Raw genomic sequence first — 24,667 nt, forward strand, 5'->3', positions numbered from 1 at the left:
GATATTCTGGATGCAGGTGTCCTGCAGGCATTCTGGATGCAGGTGTCAGCACCGTTGAGGCAGTTCCCTCACTCTTGGGGCTTTTTCCAGCACGCTGTGGGGGTTTTGCTCGGGGAGCACTTGGAGAGCTCTCTGCCTGGCCCTGTGTCTGACGCTGTCCCTTTTCCTGCCCTGTGCAGTGACGAAGACTGTGTGTGCAGAGCAGTGTGATGGACGCTGCTATGGGCCCTATGTCAGTGACTGCTGCCACCGCGAGTGCGCCGGCGGCTGCTCCGGACCCAAGGACACCGACTGCTTTGTATGTGTGATTTTTTTATTCTTCCTGCCAGTCACTCTGCAGATTCTTAATGCTTTAATCCATGAAATTCACAATTTCATCCCTTTTAATGTACTATATGCACACTCGCAGATTCAGGATGCAAATTTTAGCATTTAGTGTTTTTCATATTCTATTAACATCATTTATCTACTTAATATTACCCATTAACAGATCTATGAGATTTGTAAATACAGTTTGGGAACCATTAATGTGCTTGTCTCTGTGATTTTTATCTTTTTCTTTTCCAAAATTAGCTTTTAGAGGTGATAGCAAATTTTTAGAAGTATTTGTCATTACATTTGAACATGATTTTTATTAGTGCTCTGTGTGCTTTTCATATGAAAGTTAAGAATACTATTTAGCTTCTCTGTGCAAGGTGTTCCCTGTTTCTGCCAGACTTAATTTAAATTCAGCTTTTTAACTGGGCATGCTTCTTTGTGGAGATGGAAGGAAAGTGGTTCCTAAACGCTCTCCCTCAAATGCATGTTACTACATGTGTGCTTCAGATGGAAAGAAGAAATGGCTTTTTCTTTAAAGAAAGACAATCTAAACATCCAGGCCATTAAAAAAAATCTTTTTGTTTCTAATCCATTATTTCTAAGAGTTTTAGCAGCTTTAGAACCCAAAACTGATCTCAAAAAAGGTGTAGCTCATCACACTGGGTCGATGAGAAAAGTTTTGCTAATGGTTTCAGGGGAAGCAAACCTAGGTCTAAAGAAGCCTAGAATTAGAACCTGCATAGAGAGGTGGGTTTTCAAAGGTACCCATGTGACTGAAGAGACAAATACCTGTGAAGTTGACTGCCAGGTGGGGTTGGGAGGAGGGTATGGAAAATTGCATATGTTTTGAAACTGTGGGCAAGTGGCTCATAAGGAACTGACAAAAATGAGTCTTTCTCTGTCTGGCCCTGACTGTTTGACAGTGACAGGTTTTGTGCTTCAAAACCACACTCTAAATGCTGTTCTTTGGCTGCTGATGAACTGTAGTGGTGGCTTGACTTAGCCACCAACAGGATTTACTAAAACAGTTTTCTGTGGCTTTTCTCAAGTAGATGCTCAGCACATATGGTATGGTTTTTTTTTCCCAGTCACTGGAAGTTCTCTGTTGGCTTTGAACTAGAGAGATAGGAAAATAGCATTCCTTCTTGTGTCCTGTACAGTATAAATAGGTAAAGGGAAGATGAAAAATGCAGTCATTGTTCCCAAATGAGCACTGAGGAACATCCTCAGAACTGATGTGTTGATGTGTGCCCATTTTCAAAGGTTAAGGACAAGTTATTGGCAGCATAAGTTATGTAATGCTGCAGCCTGAAAGTTAGACTTCCTGAATTGTGGCAGCCATGGAAATATGTATGCAAAGAATCAACTAGTATGTTTGTTCTGATACAGCAGAGAAGCACTCAGGGTTTATTCTCATTCTCTCCTGGCCCCAGAGCAATGTAAAAGAAATTCAGCAGGGGTCTGGCAATTTTCAGGACTAGTCATTACTTGCTTAGACACAGTGGGTGAAAAGTGTAATGCTTTAGGCTATAGACAACTGTGCTTAGCTTTCAGCGGAGACACAGAACTTTGTTTTTTCCCTGTGTATTTCCCCATGCTTTTATTGACAAATTAGCAGCATTTAGCACAAAATGCTACACATTTGCATATATTATTGAAGCAATTACGAAAGTATATAAAACATTTTAGCCATAAATTAAAGGCTCCCAGATCTTCTAGATGAGTTTTTCCTGAGAATTGTCACATCTCCAAGGAGTATTGGTGTGTTTTACTTTATGCATTTGCTAAACTGTTATCAGAGAATTGTCATGTACATGATGGAGTACCTTTTAAGTCAACATGTAAGAAATGAGTTGAGGAAAAAAACTATATTAGTATTTATTAATAAGCAAAAGTACAGCTTATGAAGCATTACAAATCCTTTAGAGCATTATGGCATCTTGCAACAGCATCCTGTTCTAAATATGGTTTTAATATCTGTAGATAAAATTCATCCATCCTCCTCCATATGCTGCCATCCAGTCATTTGCATATTCAGTTCTAAAAGCAAGACAGTAATCATCATCTGACATAAATGCAAGCCAACATGGTAATGCAAAGTTTTATTGATGTTTTAATCTCAGATTCAAACTGGGTCTAGAACTTGAAATGTGTAGGAGGGCCTGGTTGAGTGCCTAGTGGAACCAGAAGAGTGACACAACACTATTCCTCGGGTGGACTTCACATCCAGTTCTGAGTAAAGTGTTTATCTTTGTAAAGGGAAAAAAAATCTGTTTCTGTGAAAAAAATGGCAGGTTTTGTAATTGGCATTTGAAAGAACCAGGAAAGACAGGATCAGCAGTTCCGCTTAGCACATGCTCCATGTAGGATAGTGCTTTCATCACGGATCTCCCTGCTTGTCCCTTTCAGCAGCAGATTTTGTCCTTGGATATATTATTATCCTCTCCTTTCTGAAATCTTCTGGCATGACAGGTCCCATGGTCCTGCTGGTCCTGATCCAAATGGAGATAAGGACTGCTAGTAAAATCAGCAGAAGAGAGGAATCTTGTTCTCTTTTCTCTCAGTCCCAGCCCAGGAGGGAAGGGGACAGGACATATATATTATTGTTATACTTGTTGACTCTTTAAAGACACAAAACCATCTGTATTTTAACAACCTGGAAAAAGACCAGAAGGATTCACTCCTAGACTAACACTTCTAAAGCAACCTGGATTACAGGTTAGTGGGGAGGCAATAGCCAGTAACAGTGGCTGCTTAAACTGTTAGAGGGATCCAAGCCAGGCTACAGCTTTCATATTCATACAAATTTTTCATTCACGGTATGCTCTGTGAAAATTGCTCCAACAGTTTTCTTATAATCTGTGGTTAAAACCATAGACATGATGTGTGCTGATAAGGAATGTCAAAATCGGTGGGCCTTTCTATTCCTAATTACCAGCCTTGCATGGTCAATTGTTTTCCCTGCATCCCATTACTTTTGTTATCCATACACTCGCCTCTTCATTTGTCAGGGCCCTGTCCTCTGTCAGCTGTGCGTGGCAGAGCCTGAATGCTAAGTGGGACAAAGTCCTATTTTCCTCTCTCAGTATGTGAAGCAACTGACCTTGTTAAACTCACCACTTAGGGAAATGGCCCCCTCCTGTGCTAGCTCAAAAGAAGATCTTATCCCTCTTGCTTCCTAATTGGGAATTCCAGTTTTCAGCTGGATGATGTACTCATGCTGTAAGAGATCTAAAGGGTTGGACCTCTGTAAAAGTCATTAGCATTTGCTTAGACAATGATAAACAGCTGCTTACTCTTGGCAGTTTTAGAATGTCCTATCAAGTCGAGAATTAGTGGATTGTGAGTAGTTATGAACAAATTACAGTGCTGTTTTGGTTTTGTAGTAAGTGTTGTAACAGGCAACTGTTGCCAATTAAGGGGACTCACCAAACTCCCTAATTTGAAAAGTCACATATTTGCCAAGATCCTAGCAAAAATCCAAGTAGCCTAAGTGAATATTCGAGAGCTCTGTATCACATTCCTCACCGTCACAGCAAGTCTGAACAATCAAGGCCATCTTTTACACCAAAAGAAAAGCCCTAAAGCAGCTATGATTTAAGTCAATATTTTTTGTCTCGTTTTGCAGGCCTGTATGAATTTCAATGACAGTGGTGCTTGTGTCACACAGTGTCCCCAGACCTTTGTGTACAACCCCACCACCTTCCAGCTGGAACACAATCACAACGCCAAGTACACCTACGGGGCTTTCTGTGTCAAGAAGTGCCCACGTAAGTGCTGTGTTATCTGCCCTGCTACCTGCCTTCTCCTGCAGTGATGGGGAGTTGGAGTTGCATTTCAGGAGCCTTAGAAACAGTGAGAGAATGAGAGCTGAGTGCAGAGCACAATCTCTCCAATCACTCCGCATGTGCTTGCAGCCTGTAATAACTCAGTCAGGTGTTAACTAAAGACAGTGACATTCTGTGCTGCTGACACTTCCCAAGTATCCTAGAGTGATTTTCCTGAAGAAAGGTGGTTTATGTGTTCATGGTCCACTGCTTGTTGCATTCATGCTTTAAGTTCAGTATTTGCAAATTCCAAAATAGTGGAAATAAATAGTTAAAATAGTGGGATTGTAGAAGGGTATGAATTTCTGTTTCAGAAAAATAACAGTCCACAACCAGCACCTGGCACCAAATGCTTTCATGATATTGTTACCCTTAACTTGGAATAATGACGGTTTGACAGAAAGTTACCCTGAGAAGTTCTGTCCCAATGAGGAACAAACTTATAATACTGACAACAATGCAGTCTTAAAACTCCAGAGTAAAATTAGAGGGGGTTAAAAAAAGAAGAATCCCATGCGTGTAAAACCCACATGCTTCTGAGTTACCAGCCAGATGATGACAAGTAACAGAAAAAATTACAGGGTCATCACTTACACAGTCTTTGAATCTGCTGGTTTAATTGGAAAGAATAATAAAGGAGATAGTATTCTTGCTCTCCCTTTCATTCCATGAAGGTTTATGGTTGTGCTTTAATTATTTTATCCTTAAATTACATGTAAGGAGGATGGGCTATCTATATTAAATGGAGCCATAATTCAACCTAACCCAAAATCCCAATTTTGAATCTCTGTGGAGGACTGACAGCAGCCGAGGGCTGTGACCACCAGGGCCTAGTTCTGCCTGTAATAGTGGTGGGTTTGTTGAAGCAAAGATTGGTTTGTTAAGAACCTGATATCATGCTCTATAAGGGATATAATTATTTGCCCAAATACTTCATTGAACACTTACAATTTTTTTTTTCCTTTCTTATCAGTATTAAGCTTTTAATTAGATAGGATCAGTCTACCTTCCCTTTGGCAGTTGTTGAACAGGGAAAATTTTGAAATACTTGTTACTGTCATGTGCACTGTTTTAGCCCAGATGTATATTTTTGTGGGTGCATGAAAAAGACAGGACAGACCATCTTGCTTTATTTCTCTCCAATTACTGTAACTTTTTTTTCCCTACTACTAATAATAATAAGGCCAAATGGGGGAGAAAGAGGGATCAGGCTTGACAATTCATGGATTTTTGTAAGTCTCTGATAACGTGCCTACTTTGCTTATACACTTCTGAAAACACAGAGCTTTGAATGTTGATGTCACTGGGAAAGTGCTAAGGTAACAATAGGTATTGGCACAGAGTTCAAAAACATGTCCCAGCTTTTATTCACTTTCTGCCAATATCTCCTTTTTTTTTTTCAGACAACTTTGTGGTAGATTCCAGCTCTTGTGTCCGGGCATGTCCGAGCTCGAAGATGGAGGTTGAAGAAAATGGTATTAAGATGTGCAAGCCCTGCACTGACATTTGTCCTAAAGGTAGGCAGCGGTTCAGTATAAATTTTCTTGAATGTAGTCTACACTGGGTGTTATTTTGGTGTGAATTGCCCTTCATGGTGTGTTATAGAATATTAATAGCCTTTGAATACCCACAAAACTTTGAGCTATGTAGGTTGTGTGTCAAGCACATACAATAGAGTGAAAAGTTATTAAGTTTTAATGGTAATGTAACCAAACAAATTACTTTTTTATTAGATACAAATGAAGGGGATTTCTCTGTTGGTTTTGGAGAAATCTGAAAGAATTCTTCATTGTGTTATTTGAATGACAAGTATCTCCTGGAGGTATTTTAGCATTGTCCTTTTGTCATTCCAAAGGGGGCCATGCAAAAAGCCCTGACTTCAATGTGTGGGATGTCTCATATTTGTCCATACAACATTAGGTTTCTATTTCCCTCCTCTGTCTCTGCTTTCCCAGAACCTTCTACCTCCTTTCTCAGTGTCTACACACACTAGTGATGGTTCTGTTGTGAGGAATGAAATCTGTAGGTTACTTTGCTGTTCTAGACTCCAGCAGGGAGACTTTCTAGTCCCTGCTTGAAGGTCTGTGGAGCAAAGCACCATAAGTTTTCCTACATGGGCCTATGCCACTTTTCAGTCCCGATGGAAGCCACATCTGGCTTAATTGTGGTAAATAACATTGTTGTTGAATAGATAGTTTTATGCAGGAAAACACAGGAATAGAGTTCCTTACTTTCTCAGGAGGAAAGCTATCACATGTTTGTAAAAGCTTCTACTGGTAGTTGCCATTAGAGGAGCCCAGTTTGGAAGACAGAATACATTATGTGGTTGAAGTCATGAGGGATTTGTTCCTGGATGCATCCTGTGTCCCAGAAAACGCAGCTCAATTACACAGAAAGGCTACACAGAGAAGTTTCCTCACTGGTTGCCAGAGTTCCTCCAGGCACCAGTAACTTGCTGGTTGAGGTGATAAATAATGAGTTATTTATACAACCATTTGAAAGGCCTTATGGCAAAGATGGTTAAGAGAAGGAGGCCTCTGGAGCCAGCAGAGTTAGAGCCCCTCAGTTTCTGCTGTGTGTAGTGCACCTAGAAATGGCATGGCTGGGCCGAGTGGGATTTTGTGTGGTGGGATTTTGTGTGGTTGATACTCACCTTTATATCCCATGTGAAATATCTTAACCTGTGTGCCAGGGTTCTGTGGCAGGTACTTTAGCTCTCTGTTTGTTTTAAATTGGCATGTGCTTCTTTTGGAATATGGGTCAAGGGTGCTGTTTTAACACCTCTCTGCTGAATGAGATGAAGACTCGTGTCTGTAAGGCCAACATGTTCTGTTCAGTAATTGTTTTCCCTAGTTCTTTATACAAGCTCCTTGTTTTGGCAGCATGTGATGGCATTGGAACAGGGAGTCTGGTGTCAGCTCAGACAGTGGATTCCAGCAACATTGACAAGTTTGTAAACTGTACCAAGATCAATGGCAACCTTATCTTCCTTGTCACTGGGATTCATGGGTAAGTGACAAAATGTTAAGATGGTAATGTCATGGTGCCAGCTGAAACCAATTGCATCCACCTCTTAATGATGGCTGCAGGCTTCTTTTATGCAATAGCAGATCCAGGATAAATTAGTTTTCTGCCTTCCATTGTGAAGAAAACTGTTTCCTTGATTCTTAAGATTCAAGCTCTAGGAAAAGAAAGGATGGATTAATTGTTTGCACTAAAAAGAGAAAAGAGAAGTATGACTCTCTGGTTACTTTATGAGGCCCTCAATACTGGCTCCCAATAAAGGCTGATCAGAGAATGGAAGGGAGAAAGGGAAGTTACCTTCCATGAGTTTAAATTTTGTATGGCCAGCAGAACAATATGCAGAATATGCAGAGAGACAGCCTTGGTTAACATATCTTGTCACAGTCTGGGTGGCTGTCAGTGCACACACGTGCACAAAAACGGCCCTCTTGTCAATCAGTTTTGAAGAATCTATTTAAGTTTCAGTTGCAGAGGCACACAGAATTCGCTGGTGTATAAATCCAGTATTTTGGTTTAAATTTTGCTCATTGTAATAGGTCCAGAAGAACCTCAAAGTGTCACATGGCTCTGCTCTGGCCAAATGACCCACTGAGAGGCTGGATGGAAGCCTGTTAAATAGCACAGGACAGGAAAAAATCGAGTAAATGCAAGACAAGCAGCTAGAGCCCATGAGCAATTTTGTGTGGATTAATCCAGTGCATTACATGAAATTTAATTTCGTGTATAAGAACTGCTTTTGCGGGAAAAGTTATATTAGCTCATTAAAAAATCTGTCTAAATTAAAAGAACCAAGCCCAACCTTGAATAAAATTGTACTTGTCTGAAAAATATCTGAATTTGGACTATAAGCAGTAAGTTAAAATATTCTGTTCTATTTTATAGAAGAATAAGACATGTAATTTGAAACTGTGTAGCACTTTGTGTCTCATTCTTGATGAAGAAAACTCATTTCAGCAAGCCTAAAGTATGAGGGCACTGAGTTCTGCAACCCGAAATTTTTCTACAGCATGAATTACATTAGTATTTGTTAAAAGAAGAGAAGATTTGAGAATGAGTGAAAATATCTGTATTTCTGGATCAGCTTTTTTATTTAAAGTTTCAATTACATTTTGCAAACCCACAATATGAAAGGGAAATTTAAAAAATGACGCTGGCTACACAAGTAGTTTGTTACATAAATGGACAGTATAGAGAAACAACAATCTTACTTATTGCCTCTCCAACTTTTACTTAACTTTTGTTACAAATTCATTTATTCACGGTGAACTTCAGCTTTTAGAGTATGAATTTTTAGTGTTTTAGATTGTAGGGACTTAAAGTCTGGTTCTCTGGGGAATTGGAAGACTTGTGGTAGTGACAGAGAGTAATTTTGGTGGAAGATGCAGAGTATATTTTTATTGTTGTTTTCATTGGAAACCGTGCTGTTACAATTGATCCTGTCCTATTTTTTGATCCTGTGGTTCTGTAGTCTGTCTCTTTCCTGAACACTTGAGCTTTAAGTCTTTGTGAATTTGTAATAATTTATGTAAAATATATATGTAATTATGAATTGTTTTATACACAACTATTTATAATAATTAAGATAGACATTATTCTGCAGTTTTATATGTTGATAAAACATCAGACATTTAGCTGTTTAAGGGGTTTAAGTGTATATCTGCATCTTTAAAGCTATTTTATCTTCAGAATTTAGAGGTGAAATTCAGCTACCTCATGTATATTGCGGGCAAGGGTTTTCCTTTTTTGATGGTAATGCATTTTGAATGTTTCTTTTAGGTAGTCAAAACTTATTATTTAGTGTTCTGAGAGCCCCAAATTGTTAAAATAACATGTGTTTGATGCCTCTGTGGTCCACTGGGCTTTTTTGTTAAGGTTCTAGAACTCATTTTGTTGCTGCTGGGCTGGAGTCACCTCAGGGTGGTTAGAGGTGACCCCATCAGTCTGTTACCTCATAGACTTGTGAGGCCTGTCCCCAAAGACAGCCAGGTGGATCACCTGCGTGTTTCAGTTCCAAGAATGATGTGTCCTGGAAAGGAGAAGGAGGAGAGGAGGAAACACACACTCCATATTTATTGAGGATGTTTCCTACTCTCACAAAACCCACAAAAATACCATGACATGCCATTGCAGAGGAATTTTTGTTTGGTTTAAGCTTCTGGTTGACTTCTTTAAATAGGGGAGGAAAGTAACATTTACTAAATGATGGCATTCTCAAAATCGAGGTCAGCTTCATCTTTTTGTACTATAGCATATCTAGCTTTAAATTTTAAGGTTTGGAGGTTATTTCATTTCTCATTGCCAGACTTGCTTGGCAAGGATCTGTACTTTTAGAGGTTCCTTGTTCAACACCTTCTATAAAGTGTGCTCTTTAAATGCCATGTGTCAGGAACTGCTGGCATGCTCTTAGCTTTGTTTTGCTTATAGGTTGTCACTCCTTTCAGGAGCAGCTTTGTTAGTCCTGGTATACAGCATCACAGCTGTATCATTCCTGGAAAAAACACTGAAAATTCATCTTTCCTTTAGGAAGGTCACTCATGTTTAGAATTCCTTAATTTTCCATAGCATAAATATTTGCTAAAACATGAATGAGTTTTGAACCTTTATGTTCCTTCAAAATGATGTGGGAGAAGTTAGACACAAATCTGCAGGAACAACAGGTTGAAGAAGCCTGGTGCATATCCTCATAACAGCAGTGTTCAGCACCTTAAAGCTGTTTCCTACATGGTATGGCTTTGAGAACCTGATCTTTTCTTATTTAGAGTGTCACATGACATGTTTTTAATCTTTCAGAGACCCGTATCACACGATCGCTGCCATCAATCCAGAGAAATTAAATATCTTCCAAACAGTGAGAGAGATAACAGGTAACACGCTTTTGATCTCCTATAATCTGCATTATTTAATTAATTAATTCTCATTTTGCATTTATAGTTGTCATGTGTTGGGTTTTCTGAAGAACACAAGGTACTTGTTTTCATTAAGCTCATCACGCTGTAATTTTTATAAAAGTTTAGTGCAGAAAATTTCAGTATCAGTTGATTTTCACAAATGTGTTGTCCTTTGCTCATGAACACAGGATGCCCATTATGGCAGATGTTAAGTGGACAAGGGATCTTGGTCCCATGTTAGCAAAGTAGGACAGGTGCTGCAAGGGAGGGAAATGTGAGGGAAGTGGTGCTGAAATGTGGGAAAGCATTTTCTTCACCTGAAAGCATTTGAAAGTTCCAGTCTGCTTTTACAGCTCCTTGCCTTTGTCTAACAGAAGATGCTGCTGCAAGTTAGCTTTTGTAATTTAAAGACAGATATATAATGTGTGGGGTGGTAGTAAGTCCCATTTTTTGTGACTTTTTAATGAGGTCATAGAACTGGAACTCAGTACTTTGTTTTCTTGCATCTTGCTTCTTGTTTCACCATGCGGGGTACAGGGAGGAAGATACTACAGCTCTGAGTTCTCATTTGATTTCTGATTATGTATAGGTAGGAAAATGCAAAAAGATTGTTCAATTTCGTGCACAAAAAAAACCCCCAAAAACCTTTGGGCACCACAGCTTGTTTGTAGCTGGGTGGAGCTCAGCATGCTTCACCTCTCAAAAGTTTTTAATTTCAGCAAACCCATGGGATTAAAAATGAAAGTAAACTCTTAATCCCTTCCTAATTAATGTCAAAGATCATCTGGCACCTGGGTGAACACTATTTGCCATTCCTAAACACATTAATTGACAGTCTCAGCCCTGCTACAGAAGTGGAATTACCCCTGTGCTTAACTAAGTGTACTGCATTTCAGCCCAGTGCTGAGTCAAAAGCATGGGGAACTGCCCTCTCTGGGTGTCTGTGCAGCTCAAAACAACTTGTGCAGAGAGTGAACAGTCCTCACCTCGGAAATCAGAGTGAGTTCTCCTTCACTTTCTTGGAGGAGATGGTGGTGAGCAGCCTGAGTGTCTGCAGCTTTCCTTATTTATTTCTTTTCCTCAAGCTGGCACTGTCTTTCCTTTATAGGCTAAGCCTGTCCTAACTCACACATGGCTGAAATAATTGGCATTCATGTGTTTGCCTTTTCCTCCTTCAGGGTATTTGAACATACAGTCATGGCCTGAGAATATGACGGACTTCAGAGTGTTTTCTAACTTGGTTACCATTGGTGGGAGAGCTCTCTATAGGTAAGATACTACTTCTCTGTTGGTGGAATAATTTTTTATTAGTGTTCTGTGATTCTTTGTTCAGTAGCAGAGAATGCAACATCCTTTGGGAAGGACATTGTAAATTAATATATTTTTTCCTCTGTTACCAAGATGTTCATTACCAGGATCTTTGCTAATCAGTTGTTTATAACGGTGTAGTGGTTTGGTCCAAAATACTCATTACTGTTTATCTGCTGTGAGATAAGAATTAGGAGAAATGCAAAGCAGGCACCAAACTTGAAAGAATATAAAGAAGTTTATTAACAGACCTAAAAGAAGAAGGAAAAAAAATTATACCACCTTCAGAACTCTCCTCCTCCCCCCACCTTCCTCCCTTCTCCCACTGACAATGTGAAAAGACAACCCTTAAGATGTTCAGTCTGTTTACCACTTCCATAATAACCTTGTTCAGTCCATTTAGAAAGAGAAGTCTCTTCTTGCTCATGCTATGAAAACATTATCACAACGAGACAGCCGCCCACTTCCAAATATTGTTCAGTCCATTTAGGAAGAGGAGTCTCTCTGCCTGCGTGTGAGTCCTTTCCCCCGACTTGCAGCTTTTCCCGCAACTGCTTTCGAGGGTCCACTCTTGAAGTTTTTTGGGGTACAATTTTAAGGTTGAGCCGTTCAGAAACAAAAACAGAGGCCCTTCTCCTTCCCTGGGAGCAAAGGGTCTTCATCATCTTCATCATTAGGACTATCTCTGGGAGCATCTCTAGGAACTGAGGTTTTCTCCTTTCCCATTTGGAGCAAAAGTCCTCATCTGGTTCATCTCTAGGGACTGAGGTTTTCTCCTTTCCTGTTTGGAGCAAAAGTCCTCATCTGGTTCATCTCTCCCTGTCCAAACTTCTCATGAAATTACAGCTGCGTCAGCATCTGCCTATCTCAGCGCAGGTGCTTTTGAACACTCCACCCCCCATATCTTCATGAAATTACAACAGGATACTCTGATATATCATAGCTTCACAACAGAATTTCAGCTTTAAGCATCTCCTCTCTCTCTTCCCTCAGGTTTTCAGCTCTTCACAGCAATAAAAGGGTTACTCTCACCTCGGCCTTGCAGCTTTGCAGCTGGAATGTTGAATTTTTCTCATCGCAGTGGAGAGGGAGGGAGAGCCGAGCCGCTCTGGCTGCCCACGGCAAGGCAGTGGGGGGGGGGGTTCCACGGCTGGAACAGGTCCATCAGCTCCAGGATGGCCGTGGCCCGGCCCGGCCTGGCCCAAGCAGGGCCTGGCTGGGCCCGCTGGCCCCCACACGGGGCCCGCAGCCACCTGTCCCAGCGCTGGAAACGAGAGAGAGCTTGGGGGGGAGTTTGCCTATTCTTAAATGTGGATCACAGAGGTGATCACAACTTTAAGTGGCTTAGAGAATTGTCCATATTCAAACTGGCCAGCTGATAGGTTCTATCAGTTCCCAGAGGAAACTGTAAGCACCCCTTAGCAAGGACGTCCCTTCCGGGACTATGCTTGCTAACCTATGACAAACGGGTAATACCTTCTCAACATAATTATTCTTTTAAAAAAAGTCGTGGTTCATGGCTGTAGCTACTACCTCATTGCCTGGAACTTACATTTATGGTTTAAAATACCTTGTGAAGAAACATAGTTTAAAAGGAATGAATAGTAGAACTTAGCCTCATTATTAGGGGTTTGTATGGTTGTGATTAGACGTGCAGGCTCCAATGCCCAGGCAACAATGTGGTTTTAAGAAGAGATAAAAGGTCATGGAAATCACTGAGGCACCCTGCAGGTGAGCTCTGTAGTGCCATTTTTACCAGAGATGTTTCTGTGTCAAAACTCAGATGGAGAAATTGGCTTGAAGATAAGAAAACATGGTGAAAAATGCTGGGGGAAGCACAAGGAGGTACCTGAGCAATTTATACAGCAACCCCTGGATCCCCACTTTGCAGATGGAGTCAGTCAGGCATGGGATTCTGCTGGCATCTTAAACAGCAACCCGAGCAGAATATGAATAGCAGTGAAACCTTGAGGTTGAATTACAGCCCAGCATTCTGTTCCAAGGCAGCAATTTTTATTTGGAACAGCTGGAAAACAATTATCATCATTAAAATACAATAACTTAAAGGATGCCCAGAAACTGGATATTGTCTTCACTAATCTTCAGTCATAAAATATGTGCAGTCATTTTCATGTTGCACAGACAATCATTTACTGTTCCTTTGATGAAGAGCGGCGATAACCACATATTGCAACAAAAGAAAAATGAAATGTAGAAAGTGGGCTGGAAAAAATTCCATGAAAATAACAATTTCTTCCTGTATTACTTGAAATGACATTAATTTGATGCCTGGCAGAAGATGTTTTAATACATTTTGCATGATTTTTGTCATTTTCTTCTTAGCATATAAGCTATCATGGTATTAATGCTGTTGAAAGAAAAACCTGAATTTTATTCAGTTTTCCTAACAGCACATTATCTCAAAAAATCTATTAATGGATGAAATGAAACTGGTTGAGGAGTTCTGCTGGTCTGCTTGGCCTAGTGCTATGAGCATCACACCTTGTGGTATCTCGCTCCTGACAAGACTCATAATTTTCTAGGCAGTAGAACTGGATGTTGACTCAGAAAATATTTGTGTTACCACAAAATAAAAATTTTCTGAACAATTCTTAGTTTTTCCAGAAAGGTCATCTTGACGTTTGGAACTAATTCCAGTGGGCAGTTCCCTACCAGATACAATAAGTTGTGCCTTCTGAAGCTAATTCCTATTCTCTCCTACTTTTGTTCTCATCCCAGTGGCCTTTCCTTGCTCATCCTAAAGCAACAAGGCATCACCTCCCTGCAGTTCCAGTCCTTGAAGCAAATCAGTGCTGGCAACATCTACATCACAGACAACAGCAATTTGTGCTACTACCACACTGTCAACTGGACAAGCCTCTTCAGCACCCCCAGCCAAAAGACAGTGATCCACCGGAACAAAAGGGCAGAGAACTGCAGTAAGTACCTGCTGCTCACTGCCACAAACTCAGCTGGGGGCTCGTGGAACTCCATGAACAGCAGGGGAACTGTGGTCATTCCAGGGATTTGGCCCAGTCTGAGCAGGAAAATGAAATGTTTTAAGGTGTGAACAAAGGAGAGGGAGCAGAGAGAGCGCGCTGCTTACTTACCTTGTTGGGAATGTTCCAGTTTCACAAATGTGAATTCCAAAGGCTGTGAATGGAGTGTTCATGACTTTACAGCCCTTTCCTTATGGAGTGGGATTAGCATCTTCTGCTTCCCCTACCCTAAGGGGCCCTATCTTAATCCAGAAAGGTCACTTTCAGGACTGTTTTAGGTCACCAAGTTCTCCCTTTCCTTATTTGACCTATCTGATAAAAAATACTACTACAGGAAAGCTTACATGCCAGTACCTAGGCTGAGATCATAGTACTGAAAAGCCAAGAAAGCTCTGTAGCAGATAAAATAACTTGTTTATATAGAAATCAGGCATCAAATTGCATTAATACAGGCATACTGTAGCATCAAGGCAGTTCATTTTGAGCATCTGTTAGACTGCTTGCAAGAGAGGAGATTCATTAAATTGCTGTATGTTTAAGTGATATTGCTGGAGTTTGTGCTCTGACCAGCCAAGAATATTTGCTTTGGGTTTTTTCAAGCTTGGGTCCTATTTTTGACTTGCACTTTAGTTCTTTCTTTCTGTTAGTTTGGGGTTTTTTTTGTTTGTTATTTTTTGAGGGGTTTTGTTTCTTTTTTTTTTTCTTCTCCCCTCCCTTTGAAGTGCTGTTTGGCTCTGTTTTGAGAGTGTGAATGGCTGTGCTCATCACTGTAGTGTAAGTGTACCTTCAGTGTTAGGTGAAATACAGCTGGAGCTTTGTCTCTGCTGCTCAGTTACTTTTCTAATCTCTCCTACCATGGAAGAGCGACAGGAAGAACAAAGTCTTGCTTGGTCGATCTCCACGTGGTTTTGTTGTGTGGCACTTTAATTATTGTTATTATTAATTTTATTAGGCTATTTCTTTACATGCAAGTTAAATAATTGAAGGTTAAGGAAATTTTCTGTCACTGCAGGCAGTTTTTACTGTGACTGTGTCCAAGGGTGTAGAGGGAAAGGGTTCTTTCTTAACTCCCAGCAGAGCAGTGCCCACTTTCAAGCTGCACCATATTTTATCCTCCGGCACAAACTTTGTGTTACACATGGCAGAAGGATGTGCTGAACAGAACTTTTTGGGACAGATATTTTTTGTGTATTTTGCAAAAGATGTCCTTGGTGTTGGCTGTGAAACCATAAATTAGACCATGATATTTTGGAGAAGGTTATGTGGGATCAGCACAGAAGGAGGAGAGATGCGGTGGCTGCTGCTTCTGCTGTGGGGAGGAGGGGCCCAGGGTGTTGGACATCCTCGTGCCCTGGTGTCCTTGCTTCTGTCACCCAGCCAGGAGGTTACACAGCCTGGGTGGAAGAATCCAGTGGCTGGCTGAAAGAGTAGCAGAGCGTGCTTCATCCTCCAGAGACAACTGAATATGTGGTGGGAATGTCATGTGGGAACAAAGCTTGGATGAACAGTCCAAAAATAGTCCTGAATTGTGGAGTTAACCAGCTGCAGGACAAAGAAGACTGCACAGTTTCTGTTTTCAACACACCAACTTTACCCAGTTCATCAGCTCTAGTTGCTCAACATCCATGAGCTTTGTATCATTTTCTTAACAGCTTCTGTTCTCCTGGTTTTCCTTCTTTCCATCTCAAGGCTTTTCCTTTGCTTTTAATTCTTGTGAGGGTGAAGAGTATTTGAACACTTCCAGCGTGCAGTCTGTTTTTCTTCTGCCCCCACATAGAAAGCCAGCTATAAAAATAGAGTATTGATTGGAAAATAGAGGTGCTGCCAAGAAGGAGAATTGTATCTGCCCAGGGGTGTGGCACTGCTCTTTGCTTTCCCCTGCAGTGTAACAGGATCATGTGGTGAGGAACCACCTAGTTCTGTGCTACTGCTGTAGTAACAACTGTATTTTGTATGGCATGAAGAAAGAATTAGCCCTTTGAGATTTCCCATATGGAATTTTTGGGCTGACAGAACAGAAGAATGAAGAAGCTCAAAGTTTTGTTGACCATGCAAGAGTCACTAAGGTTATATTCCCAGATTCTAGCTGGTCTCACCTTGCCAGGAGTTGCGTGAACTTGTGAACTGTCCAGAGAGCACAGGTTTCTTCACTACCACATGAAAAAAACCTGCTTACCATGGGAGAAAAATCATGGTCTTGGGGCTCTGATGTTTTCTCATGTCACATTGGCTCTAGCTGTCTGATTATCATGCAGCATTTAATGAAAGAATAATCAACTTTCCTTCATTCCTAGGCATTTAATATAAAAAGAAACTACACAGTAATGAGGTGGAACACAGGCCTCATGTCTCACACAGTAATGACTCCTCCTTGCTTCAAGCTTTCTATAACTTCCCATTTGTTAGGAGACAATGGGAAATTACTCAGGTGAATTTTGTAAGGTGCTTTTTCCCTTCATGTAGTAGTGTCCCAGTTGTTTCACTGTTTTTGACAGCTTCAGGACATAGCTGAACACAGCAGTTTGGAACATATTCTTGCATTATTTGTCAAGGCTCCTTTGTCAAATACCTCTTTGCCCTTTCCTGGGATCACTCAGTTTGAGTCCCTTTGAAGCTGCCACAGCTACTGAAACATGGGCTTCCAGAGCAAATGGAAACTGGGATGTGCTGTCATATCATCCTCTCACATGGAATGTCTTGTCACTACATTTGCACACAAAGGGACAATGTAAACTTTATTTCACCTCTAGCTTGGTGAGGATTTATTATAATAGATACTCATCATTTTCCAGGAAGAAAAATACTCCTAAAGACATTTTAGGAGATTTAACACCACAGGAATCTTAAAGAGGAAAACAAATCTCATTTGTTTCCTTTTAAGAAGTCACAATGTAAGCTCCAGTACCAAGGGGCTGGTTTTAAAAATGGATTCTAACCCGTGTTCATTAAATGCACTGTGTATAATGAACATGGGCCAGGGGCCAAGTAGCTTCAATTGGGAGGCAGTGCAATCCTAATAGGAACAGTGGCTTCTTCTCTCTGAGTGGAAGGCAGTGCAGTTCCAAGAGGAACAGTGGTTTCCTCTCTTTGCACATCTGAGTGAGTGAATTGATTAATTTTTTGTGGCCTTTTGAGAGTCAGCATTAGCTGAGAAGAGCTTTGCTGCTGCTTCAGCTCTGCCTGTCAGCCGGCACCTCTCTGGGGTTAAATGGGTTCTGCTGAAGGTTGGATGTCTCATTAAACTCTGCAGGATCACTTGGAGTAAGGCAGCACTGGCCCATGGAGCCAGATGCAGTTCTCCAGCACCCTTTGGATCATCTGTCATTTCCAGGATAGGCCAAGAGACCGGGGTTTAGGAGAGTTTTCCCTGACGGTGTGGGATCTGAGGGCAAGCATCTGGGGTTTCCATTTCTGCCTTTCCCCTATTTCGCTTGTTCTGGACACTGATCCTGCAGATGTTTGGGCACATGCCCACACCTCTTGAATGCCAAATGAGCCTCATCAAAATGGGGAAGGAGATGTGTAAGTAAATATTTGGAGGATCAGAATCCATGCTCTGTGGCAGAAATACTGTCTGTTTGCTTGCATGGTAACCAGCAGGCTGTGACTTGTTAATAAAAATATCCACCAAAGAGTTTTTTTCACATGGTTTTCAGTCAAGAAACCAGTCTAAACAATGTTAATTATTACAGCTACTCTCAGGTATTTATTATTACTTCTTTGTATATTTTGAGCCACTATTAGCATGGGATTTTTTTCCTTTCTACCCAGTGGTTGTTAATGGCTTAAAGCAAATACAGCAAACCTTTTCTGTCAATGTGTAGCTTTTCTGAAAACTCATGTAAGAGCTTCTGAGATCTTCTAGTCACCATTGTATTTAAGTGACTTTTATCATCTATCACAAGGTGATGATATCTTTTCCATGCCATCTAATGCTGTGTTCAGCTGACTCTACATCAGTGAGGAAATACTGAAAAGTTGCAGGGGGAGTAAAGTTCATGTGGAAAAGTTTGGTCTGTGTTAGTGCTTCATCTTTGAGATAACACTGGCATAACAGAGTTTGGCAAAAACTCTGGGTTTTTTTTTTTTTTCAGTGGAGAAGACAAAGACAACAGATGTCAGCCAGTGGAAAATGCCTCAAAATATTCCAGCGTGCAAAATGTACTTTAAACTCCTCATACCCTCAATTATTTCATCTTGCTGTTTACACCACTTCTTAACAATATTAAAATAGTCCCCAAATTTTTCACTGCCTCCATGATGGTTTTTTAAAATAGGTTAAAAGCCTACGGCTTTTTGTAGAATGCTGAAAATACAGGAGCAAAATATATGTGTGCTTTTAATTAAAAAAAAAAAGAAATCCATAAACCCCCAGGATGCTCTAGGTCTTTGTGTTGTTTTCCTAAGATGGTGCCATGCAGGGCCAGAAAGGGGGTGTACATGGAAGGAGTGTGGCTTCTCCCTTCCCCTACACACTTTCAGAGATAGAAATGTCAGTATCCAAGCTCGTATGCACAGGGAATGGAAGAAATCACCAAGGCAAGGGTAGGTAGATTTTACCCTTGCTCCATGCTGAAGTGAAAAGTCTGTCTTTTTCTTTCCAACATGGTTTTCTTTTTATGGAACAGTCAGAGGTGACTCATGTGAAATATGAGTGCACACAAAATAAATGCAGAAAAAAAAGTTCTTTTATCCAAAGTGACTTAAACAATTCTCTCAGCTTTAGTGACACCTGCAGTGTAAGGTGAAACCCTTCTAGGCAAAGGTTGTTACAGACGTGATTATTATGAATGATATCAATCTAGCCACCAATTAATAACGAATAAATGATTATGTTCATTATTGGGTGTGATGTAAAGCTAATTGAAGTTTGCAGGAGTTTTTCTATTCAGTGTATGGAGCTTTGGATCAGGCCCAGAAGTGTATAGCCAAATAACAATAATTCTTCTTTTTTTAGTAGCTAATTTTCTTGTGTTCTATTTAGGCTGGGAAAAAACCATGAACCTTCTGCTTGTAACCTGTGTGACCCCATTCATAAAGAATGAGCCCTTCTTCTAAAACTCCTGACAGAACCCAGTTCCTGTCAAGAGCATTATTCTTATTTCCTTCCACATAAGGCCATGTGATGTGCTGGAGCTGCAGAACATGCTCAGCCCATGGAAATGCCAAATAATGTGTCAAAAATTGAAACATTTCTTTAGCCATCCCCACAATTAAAGAAGAGAAAGGCGAGAGAAATGAGTTTATATAAGCTGTCAAAACAACCACTCCCTCCTTGCCAAGATTCATTCATGAAAACACTTCAGGAGGAAATCCTAATTTTTTTGTTTCTGTTGCTTTTTTCATAAGGCTACAGGCACTGTGTTGGCTACATTTCAATAGGGTAATCATGATTTTCTTTATTGAAAAGCTCTCTTTTTATTTGTATACAGTCACTGACTGTATTTTCTGAGCTATCTTGTAATAATATCCCTTGTTATTTGGAGGGATATTTTAGTGAAACCCTCTATGTGTGCACATAAATTCTGATCCCAGAGTAGTTTGATGGGTGAGAAAAATGAAAAGAAAGGAAATCACTAGTAGTAAACCACAATTTCAAGTTAAAAAAGAAGGTGAGAAAGCAAACAGGAAACTGCCTTTCTGTTTTGAGTGTGGAAAACAAAGTCAGAAGAGTTAGCAATATCCTTAAAATTAAAAATGAGAAACAAAGCCATCTCCAAACCAGGTAAAGATTTTCTTTGTTGTGTGACAAAGATTTAAAATGATTCATTGATTACAAAACAAAAACCATATGAAACTATAAAAGGTCTTTGTATTTGTAACTAGGGTAGTTTCTGGGTTTGTGGGTTTTGCTTTTGTTTTTATTTGTAAGTGCAGGCAGTGGAAGTATAGTGGAACTACTGACATCTGATAGTTATAAAAAAGTCACTATGCTTAAAAGAAAGTCAGGTTAGGACAGTAATGAGAAGCTGAATTTTGTGTCTCTGCTCATCCTGGCTGTGCTGGTGTGGCTCATTTGACTGCAGCAGCAGAACTCAGGGAAGGAGGACAAGGCATCTGTCTGAAATGGCCTCCTGAGTCCCTCTTGCTGTGCTGAAATCTGTGATAATTAATACACTTTAAAGCATATTGAGCACCTGGAATGTAACGTAATAATTTTTTATTTGGCTGTACCTGATTTGAGCTTTGAGGCAAAAGAAAAACCAAAAAGATACTTCTAAATACCTTTTGGATGTTGGCATTAAAAAAGTCTATGTGATATAAAAAGAAAAGAAACTAAATCCCAGCCTTGATAAAACATGTGCACGCTTCTCATGCCTGAGGTTTTTTGTGGTGTATTGAATAAGATAGTGTTGGAGGGGGTGGTAGAATTCAACCAGCACAACTCCATTTATTATTCCTCCTAAGTTGTTTCCAATGGTTTAAAAAGCAAACAAGTGTCTGTATTGTTGCCATGTCTGACATTTCAGGTCCTTGCTGGGTTTAATTTACTCAGCCCAGTGTGTAATCCATTTGTGTAAAACACTGCATTGTGCAAAAATAAATTCAAATTAATTCTGTCCTTTCACATGCCAGGGTTAGGCTGAAAGTGCACCCAGATTTTCTTCAGATGCTGGAGAGATAATGTGTTTCCTTTTGCTCTTCGCTCATTTTCTCCATCTGTCACATCATCTAGATATTTACATAGAGAATGATTTACATAAAATAAAAATACAGACTTACACTCTTTGAAACAAACTTTCCCTCTAACTCTTAGTTCATTGTGTATTTTGGTGTGGGCTTGAGGGTTTTAATATAAAGGTTCTTTGGTTCTTCAGGTGCTTTTGCAATAAATAATTTTAAAATCACAATTAATGGTGTCTTTCTTTCAACTTTTTCCCTGCTGTCCATAAGTTTTATTTCAGGGAGTCCTCAATTCATAGGTAGCACTTTATATTTTAGTTTAAGAGAACTTTTGTGGATTTGGACAATTGATTTTTTTGAATCCTTAAAATTTTTGGCGTTTACCATATCCTGTGTCAGGGAATTGTACAGGTCGATCTTTACTTTCTATGAAGAAAAATCTCAGATTTGAACCCTACTGGATTCCTGTCTCTTTGAATGCCCATGAGGGACTTGGAAGAAGCAGTGAACAATTGTTTCATGCTTACTCACCTCCTCCTTGCCATTCACATTTTTGAAGCTTTAATCATGTCCTTTCTCCCCTGTCTTTGAGGCTGCTGCTCTGTTTATTCCTGGTTTAGAAGCTCCTCTCTGCTTTTGATTATCCTTGCAGCACTCTCTTAAATCTTTTTCCCACTGGTTTTTTTTGAAAGGAGCAGACCAGGAGTGTGTACAATATTCCAGCTGAGGGCTCTATTTGTGTTGTGGTATGATGATGATTTTATGCTTTTTTCTGTCCTGTTTCTGGAAGATGGGGACATTCCGGTTACGTTTCCAAGTGTATCGGGATGCTGACGGGGTGTTTTCCCTTGGATTTGGGAGGGCTAGGTGCATTACTGACAGCATCCCCTCTCTCTGCAGCTGCTGATGGGATGGTGTGCAATGAGCTGTGCTCCACTGATGGCTGCTGGGGGCCAGGGCCAGACCAGTGCCTGTCCTGCAAGCGCTTCATCAGAGGGAGGACCTGCATAGACTCCTGCAACCTCTACGAGGGGTAAGACATTGTGCTTTTCCCTGTGCTTTTCCCTGAAGTTGCTAATTAACATTGTGGAGGACTTCAGTGAGCAAGTCATTTTGGGTGTGCATTAATCAGTATCTGGCTCCATTGCCAATATTACTGATTTTGGGTGAAACATTTCATGGGCCAAGATTTAAGGATTTCTGAGTCTGAACTTGTGTAGAAATCTTTCCCTAGTATTTTGCTGACTAAAGTTTTCATGCAGCATCATCACCTTGCACCTTTTACATTGCTGGTAACATGAACAATTTGATTTAGGTGAAAAGTTACAAAAAAACCCCTCACCATTTATCCCTACTTGATACCCCTGCTCAGAACAATACAGTTAAGTTCTTTCAGATGAGCTGGATTCAGGCATCTGATAAAGAAATCCTCTGAATAAGGCCCCAAAGTAGAAGAACTCACTCTCTTTTTCATAATGCACTGTGTAATTGTACACACAAATATAAATTTAAAAACCCAACAGGAGTTCTTCCCCCTTTTCCTTCTGCTGCTTATGCTGGGGGAATACCTGCACAGCACAAGGTGGTTGAATCTGCCTTACGACAGAAAGATAAAACTGAACTAAGCCAAATGAACTCCCACATGTGCATAAAAATACTCTCAACTCTTCCATCTGGAGAAGGCATGCAAAAAGTACCTTGTCAGAGCAGTTTTATGTGCATAAAAGCTCCTGTTCTCTCCTCTCCCTTCACCCCCCAATAAGAAGAAGAGTTGCAGACCCCAGTTGTGTTGTCACTGCACTGGAATAAGTTAGTCCCCACTTGGTGTCTTTTGCTGCCATGGAGCTAAGAGCATGATGAGACTCAATCAATATGTTCTGTTCTGTATCCATCAGTGAATGGTATTTACACCTTCCACAGGCTCAGTTCTGTCCTAAACATGTGAAAATACTTGTAACTGGGCTTGGGGAGAGGTCTTTTGTTTGTTGGAGAGCTCTGCACATTCACATTGTAGGGCAGCAACAGTTCTTCAGGATGGGGTCAAGCTGTATTTGACATCTGTTTTAGCCCTCAGTAGGAAAAATCCAGAGCCAGAGAAGGTGAGCTCCCTTGCAGCACTCGAGTGAGGTTTTCCGCAGCTCAGTCCTGATGTCCTCAGCAGATTCTAACAGCTGTAGAGGAGTGGAGGGTGAGCAGTGACCAACCACCCTTTACCTGGATGCTACTGGAGCCCACTAACATGAGTGTGCAGCACATCTGTAACTGGTTAATGCAAATATTGTAATTGGTTAATGCAGCAAGATGGGATCCACCTGCAAAGCTTGTGTTGGTCCCCTCTGAGTCTACTTCAAAGATTCTGTCTGTCTTTAGTGGGGGAGATGTGCTCAGATGTGAATTCATCTTGGCCTAGTAGAGGGTGGGATGAATTGTGTTGGGAGAATGTTGGAGGTTTGTGGTGAGGGGCAACTGACAGCTGAAATGTTTGAAGGAAGAAGTTCAACCTGCCATCATTACCTTTTTTTCCCCCTTAAAAGTGGTTAATAAAAAAAAGTCACTTGAGTAGTAGGTTCTTGTGGATACATGAAATAAATGAGTAAAAGGATTTGTTTTGACATTTTATAGATTCAGACCTCAGTCTAGAATTATTGCTGAAAACATTATGAGCCTTTTGGAGAACGGGCTTTAAAACATATGTTCATAGAGACCTACCTGCAACAAGGGCAGCTCTGTCATCAGTGCTCACATGTGACAAGTGGCTTCCTGAATCTGAGCCACGAGTGACAATCCTGTAGATGAAAATCAAGAAGTCAGCAATTTTGTGCTGTTAATGAAGTCTGTATTTCTTAATGAGAGGAAAGCCCCCACTATAATTTTATACTGGTGAAGAAGGGGTTTCTGCTTCACCTGGCTGTGGATGAGGTGGTGGCCTGTCCTCAGCTGCTGTGGCAGGCTGCTGGCCTCAGTGCCCCTGAGATCAATTCCATCAGGTGAAGACCCAGCCAGGTGGGCTCAGGTTTGGGCTGGAGTCTGCTTTCTCCTAACCTGCCTGCAAAATATTTTCTCAGGGAATTCCGAGAATTTGCAAATGGTTCTGTCTGTGTGGAGTGTGATCCCCAGTGTGAAAAGATGGAGGAAAACATGATCACATGCTACGGGCCGGTAAGAACAAATTCTGTTATGTTCATTGGGTTTTGGTTTGTTTTGTTTGCTACTGTCCAGGGTAACTTGCAAAAATGTGCTGAAGGACAGGGTTTTCCTGCTTACAGGCTTTAAAGCAGCTACTGCAAATTAGTTTTAAGAGAAACAGAAAATGTGCATATTCTGTATCTAGGGAAGGAATTCTGCTCATCTGCTCTGGGAATCAACTTCCTTGGATCTGCTTCCTTGAGAAAGTGATTTTTAAAGTTTTCTTTCCTGAGTTGTCTTAATACTTTAGTGGTACAGATGCACACAATTTTTACAGACAGAAAGCATGCAGCTGTGATTTGAGTGCCCTTTTTAATCCCTATTTTCATTCTTTGTACTCAGTTCTGTTCTGGTTTCCCCCCCGCCCCCAAAAAGTGGGAGAATTTGTCTGAGTCTCTCAGTTTGAACAATATGCTGGGAGGTTTTTTGTACTTAGATAGCCTTTAAGTTCTTTTGAAAGGTAGTGTTTTTTATGCATCCTAAATGACGGCTA

General features: G+C 40.6%; 1 protein-coding gene across 1 annotated transcript in view; it reads left to right on the top strand.

Annotated features, from left to right (window-relative positions):
* Nucleotides 1–24,667, top strand: part of ERBB4 (erb-b2 receptor tyrosine kinase 4) — a 314,498-nt gene that overhangs the window by 145,044 nt on the left and 144,787 nt on the right. The window contains exons 5-13 of the mRNA XM_042035252.1: nt 180–298; nt 3,947–4,088; nt 5,549–5,662; nt 7,028–7,154; nt 9,960–10,033; nt 11,236–11,326; nt 14,105–14,304; nt 21,889–22,021; nt 24,054–24,147. Coding sequence (XP_041891186.1) covers nt 180–298; nt 3,947–4,088; nt 5,549–5,662; nt 7,028–7,154; nt 9,960–10,033; nt 11,236–11,326; nt 14,105–14,304; nt 21,889–22,021; nt 24,054–24,147 — 1,094 coding nt within the window. The remainder of the gene's footprint in view (nt 1–179; nt 299–3,946; nt 4,089–5,548; nt 5,663–7,027; nt 7,155–9,959; nt 10,034–11,235; nt 11,327–14,104; nt 14,305–21,888; nt 22,022–24,053; nt 24,148–24,667) is intronic.

Source organism: Corvus kubaryi, unplaced genomic scaffold (genome assembly GCF_017639235.1).
Source record: "Corvus kubaryi isolate FWS band 111438036 unplaced genomic scaffold, C.kubaryi_AGA036_p1.0 37383, whole genome shotgun sequence".
NCBI lineage: Eukaryota > Metazoa > Chordata > Aves > Passeriformes > Corvidae > Corvus > Corvus kubaryi.